The 4,433-nt window shown below is 32.6% G+C and overlaps 1 protein-coding gene across 2 annotated transcripts; it reads right to left on the minus strand.

Moving 5' to 3' along the window:
- Positions 1-1,865: 1,865 nt before the first annotated feature.
- Positions 1,866-3,911, minus strand: pr (6-pyruvoyl tetrahydrobiopterin synthase purple). Of its 2 annotated transcripts, none has more exons than XM_089463881.1 (5): positions 3,751-3,911; positions 3,459-3,605; positions 3,250-3,329; positions 2,360-2,505; positions 1,866-2,297 (listed from the first exon to the last, which is right to left on the minus strand). In XM_089463881.1, the coding sequence occupies exons 2-5, from the start codon at positions 3,524-3,526 to the stop codon at positions 2,085-2,087; spliced, it is 507 nt and encodes a 168-aa protein (XP_089320007.1). In that variant the 5' UTR covers positions 3,527-3,605; positions 3,751-3,911; the 3' UTR covers positions 1,866-2,084. The 2 variants fall into 2 exon arrangements, with proteins under 2 accessions (XP_089320007.1, XP_017857222.1); XM_018001733.2 differs by having other exon boundaries at positions 3,459-3,681.
- Positions 3,912-4,433: the final 522 nt, after the last annotated feature.

The following is a 4,433-nucleotide window of genomic DNA, read 5'->3' on the forward strand; positions in this document are numbered from 1 at the left end:
AGATCACTGGACGAGTAGAGCGTCTTATTTTCAGAAAAGTGAACGCTAATCCGCATATTTCTGTAAGATGTCTTGCTAAAGAGCTGAACCAAGAATGTGGCATAGATGTCTCACATGAAACGGTACGCAAAGCCCTCATGAGCCATGAGTACAGTTCGAGAGTAGCGCGGAAAAAGCCTCTGTTATCAAAAGCAAATATCGAAAAGCGTTTAACTTTTGCTGTTAACATGGCTTGTTACCCCGCAGAATATTGGGAGGACGTCATATTCTGTGATGAAACAAAAATGATGCAGTACTATAATGATGGTCCTCCCAGGGTATGGCGCAAGCCATTAACGGCTCTTGACAGCAAAAATATTATTCCCACTATTAAATTTGGCAAATTATCGGTGATGATATGGGGGTGTATATCAAGCAAGGGAGTCGGAGAAATTGCATTCATTGAAAGCACAATGAATGCAGAGCAGTACCTCCAAATTTTGAGAGCAAGTGCGGCTAAATTCGGCTTTCTGAATGGCAACAAGCCAAATTTTAAATTTTATCAGGACAACGATCCGAAGCATAAAGAACTCACTGTTCGCACTTGGCTGCTGTACAACTGTGGCAAAGTGATTGACACACCCCCCCCAGAGCCCTGACCTTAACCCGATTGAGCATGTGTGGGCATACTTGAAGAAGAAAGTTGGAAAAAGGAATCCTAAGAGCCGCACACAACTCAAATCAGCTATAATTGAGGAGTGGGAGAAAATCCCTCTTGATTTAATTAAAAACCTTATAGCTTCTATGAAAAAACGCCTTCAACATGTTTTAAATGCCCAGGGAGGCCACACAAAATATTAAAATTATGTTAATTAATCATATTTTAGCTTTAATTTTAAGTTAAGATTCATAGATTGTAAGTGTGCCAACACATTATTGACACTGTTATTTATGAGTATTCTTTGTTTTTGTTGATTTTTTTTTTACATATTGAATGTTATGCTTTCTATTTTTATATTTAAATTAATGAAATAATATTAAACATATTCCTATTTGAAAAAAATAATTTTTATGCATTATTGACTTAGATATTTGCATCCAAAGTCAAAAAATTCAATTTTTTTTCAGTGTGCCAACTCATTCTTGACAGACTGTATATATATATATATATATATATGGTATATGAAAATTATAAAGTTGTCGCAAAATCCATTTAATTTTTGTATATATATATATATATATATATATATATATATATATATATATATATATATATATATATATATATATATATATATATATATGGTATATGAAAATTATAAAGTTGTCGCAAAATCCATTTAATTTTTGTTAGCAATCAAAATTTATATATATCCATTACTCATTTAAAAAGTAGCAAATATTTAAATGATGTTTGCTTAATTTAAAAATATAAATTATTATAATAAAGCAATATCTCGAAAGCAATTTTCAAACCACTTCCAACTGCAAGATTCTGTAAACTCTTCAACTATAATCATAAACGGCGTTTAGCATAGACAACGTGATATAAATTAGTGTTAAAAACTAATGCCTAAGCAATGCATATTAATATTTGCTTGTTATAGCATTAGAGAATGCTACCAAAAATACTTATGAAATAAATTATACGAACTTGCAACAATTTTTATTAAATATAGTACATTCGGGGCCGCTCAACAAAAAAGAGCAATGATTAAAAGTTTGTAGCTGCCATTTAGGAATCTACTTAAGAGCAATAAAAATATTAGACAAAATATATATTATATAATTATATATGAATAATAATATGAAATGTACTGAGCTAATAAATAAAGTAAACCAAATTTTTACATAATAAACCAATTGTAGAAAAATCAATGAATCCATTTTTTTACAACATTTATTTATTTTTATTTGAGTGCATAAAATCTCTATAGGTATATATACTTTGTAAATCGTATAACTCGCTTGATAATAACTACAAATATATTATTTATGTGCAAAAATCCACAATTTCATGCGTAAGTATTTTACTTGTGTCCTTCACTGAGCAATGGTCGAAAGACGAAGGTAAACGAAATAGAAATTCGAAAGTATTTCCTGAATTAATCGGAATCCGATGAGATATTGGTGCACGAATCGCGTGCTGTACGCTTATTTATTGCACTATAAAGTCCATTCAATTGGTATGGCCCACGGTAGGTTATTATATTCTTTGGCGTCTCAAATATTTTCACTTCATACAGCAGCTCTGGCTTCTTGAGATGTGTGCGTATATTGTCCCAGATATAGACAGCCAAGTTCTCCGTTGTGCTGGGCTGTAAATATGAAAATATACAGATTAGTATATAGCATATGCAGTATATGTTAATATATTTACAATTTTGGCAAAGTATTCGACATCCTTGTCGAGATTCTTGTGATCCAGTCGTTTCATAATCACCGTCTCAATAGCATCCTTTAATTCTGTTATATTAAGCACCATGCCGGTACGTTGGTCGATGGGACCACGCACAGTTAGTTCCACTAAGGAAGTAAAGGGAGTAAGGATTAAAATTAAAAAATTATTAAAATTATTATATTAATTATATAAATATATTAGCAGAAAGAATTTCGTATTATTATGAAATTGATGCTAGATTCAAACTTCATCTTTATAGCCTCTAATAAGTCCGAATTCTTTTCAAGTTATATACAGATTTTACAGACTACGATTATATTAGCTACCTCTTAGCTTTCACTAGTTAAATTGTGATGCTGCAACACAATAAGCTGACATTTATTTAGTATTCAAGTTAACCTTAAGGAATTAGGCTGTCTATATTATAATTCTCATTCAAATCAAATCCCTTTAAGGATCTATAAAACTCTCTATATATAATCTGTGTATCCTCATTTAAGAAAATCAAGGGCTATGCACTTCTATCTGTACAAAATGCATTACTACAGCTTCCTTATGTTTTTATGTATTGTTAATAGCAATTATTTCGAATTATTGTCATTTTGCCACTTGCTCTAAATACATAAATTTAATGATTGTTGAACTTGAGCATGAGTTGATAAGCGAGCTTGTCGGCCAAGGTCTGGCCATATGGCATAAACACATTTAAATCATCTCGAATTTCCAATGCCTGCGGTTAACGCTTGAGCAAATCAGAATAAGTGACATATGAGAAGGGCTGCTGCTGCTAATGGTTATCTAATCACGCATTTAATTAAACACATTTATGATGTATGCAAATATAGATATACATGTATATATATATATACCTGTATAGTTGTGTCCGTGTCCATGAAAATTGTTGCATTTGCCAAAGATTTCCAAATTTTCAGCATCGCTCAATTGAGGACTGAGCCACCGAGTGAGCGAGCGATGTAGAGAGAATGCGAGGGGGATACAAATTGAGTTAGCAAATTAATATCAAGTGCAGTGTCAATTGGTTCAATTGTATTTGAATTCATTGATTATTATTTATTACCTGTGCAGGCGATGGCAAGCGCTGAAAGTTTCGCGTCTTGTTAGAAATGCAACAGGTTGTTGGGACATGCTGGCTTGCTTTGTTTATTATTGTTGGACGACGTCGTGTTGAATGGTTTCCTATTGCACGTGCGCTTGCACTGTTTTGCTACAAATGCAAAACCTGCTTTAGAAACGCGCTTATTTATACGTACTCAGACTGAGTTGAGCGACAGAGCGTTCCTCTATGCGGGGGCAGTACAAGGAAGTTCTTATCAAAGAATATAATAATTATGGTAGATTGAAGCACTTACAGTTTTAGCGTATGGTGGAGGTAGCAGCGTTAGCTGGCTTATTTTATTTTCGGTTTTACTTAATGGCAATTCAAATCTCAAAAAAAAGTTTTATATTTTGTCTACGTCGGCTACATGCATGTAGTGCAACGCAAAACAACAAACGCAAAAGTATCGATGCTATCGTTAGCATCGATAACAGTCTGATGTCAGCCAGCACTGGCAAATTCAAAAAATTAAAGCACTTTGGTTGCCATTGGAGCTGTGCCTATTAAATGCGTGTGAGAAGTGCAGCTATATCGGTCTTTTCTGCTTGCACCTAAGACCAGATTCAGAATCATTATAAGCAAAGTAGCTGACGCATTGATTCAGGAGTGGAGAATGTACAGACTTCCATGCATATTATTTATATTGCTTAAATTCGATCAAACTATTAATAATAAAAACGTGCAACTTTTTCTTTTTAAAGGCAGTCCAATTGCTCAATTACTATTTATATATGAAAAAGCTCACAATAAGAGAAAAATAATATTGCGAAATATATGAAATAAATTTTAATAAATTATAATGTAATAAAAAAAAACTTATACAATTATTTAGTAAGTAAATAAGTAATTGATAAGAGTTTGAAAAATAACTGCCAGTACTGCCAGATGTCTGTTTAGAAAACACACATGTTGTCGATATTATGCGCCAGCCCTGAC

This window comes from Drosophila arizonae, chromosome 3 (genome assembly GCF_054131065.1).
Source record: "Drosophila arizonae isolate 15081-1271.41 chromosome 3, UAZ_ARI_1.0, whole genome shotgun sequence".
Taxonomy (NCBI): domain Eukaryota; kingdom Metazoa; phylum Arthropoda; class Insecta; order Diptera; family Drosophilidae; genus Drosophila; species Drosophila arizonae.

Excerpts from the sequence above, each read along its gene's own strand:
- pr (XM_089463881.1), bottom strand. The coding sequence starts at position 3,526 with ATGTCCCAACAACCTGTTGCATTTCTAACAAGACGCGAAACTTTCAGC. Across the intron at positions 3,330-3,458 it reads GCTTGCCATCGCCTGCACAG|TCCTCAATTGAGCGATGCTG; the intron begins GTAATAAATAAT and ends TCGGTGGCTCAG. Across the intron at positions 2,298-2,359 it reads TCGAATACTTTGCCAAAATT|CCCAGCACAACGGAGAACTT; the intron begins GTAAATATATTA and ends TCATATTTACAG.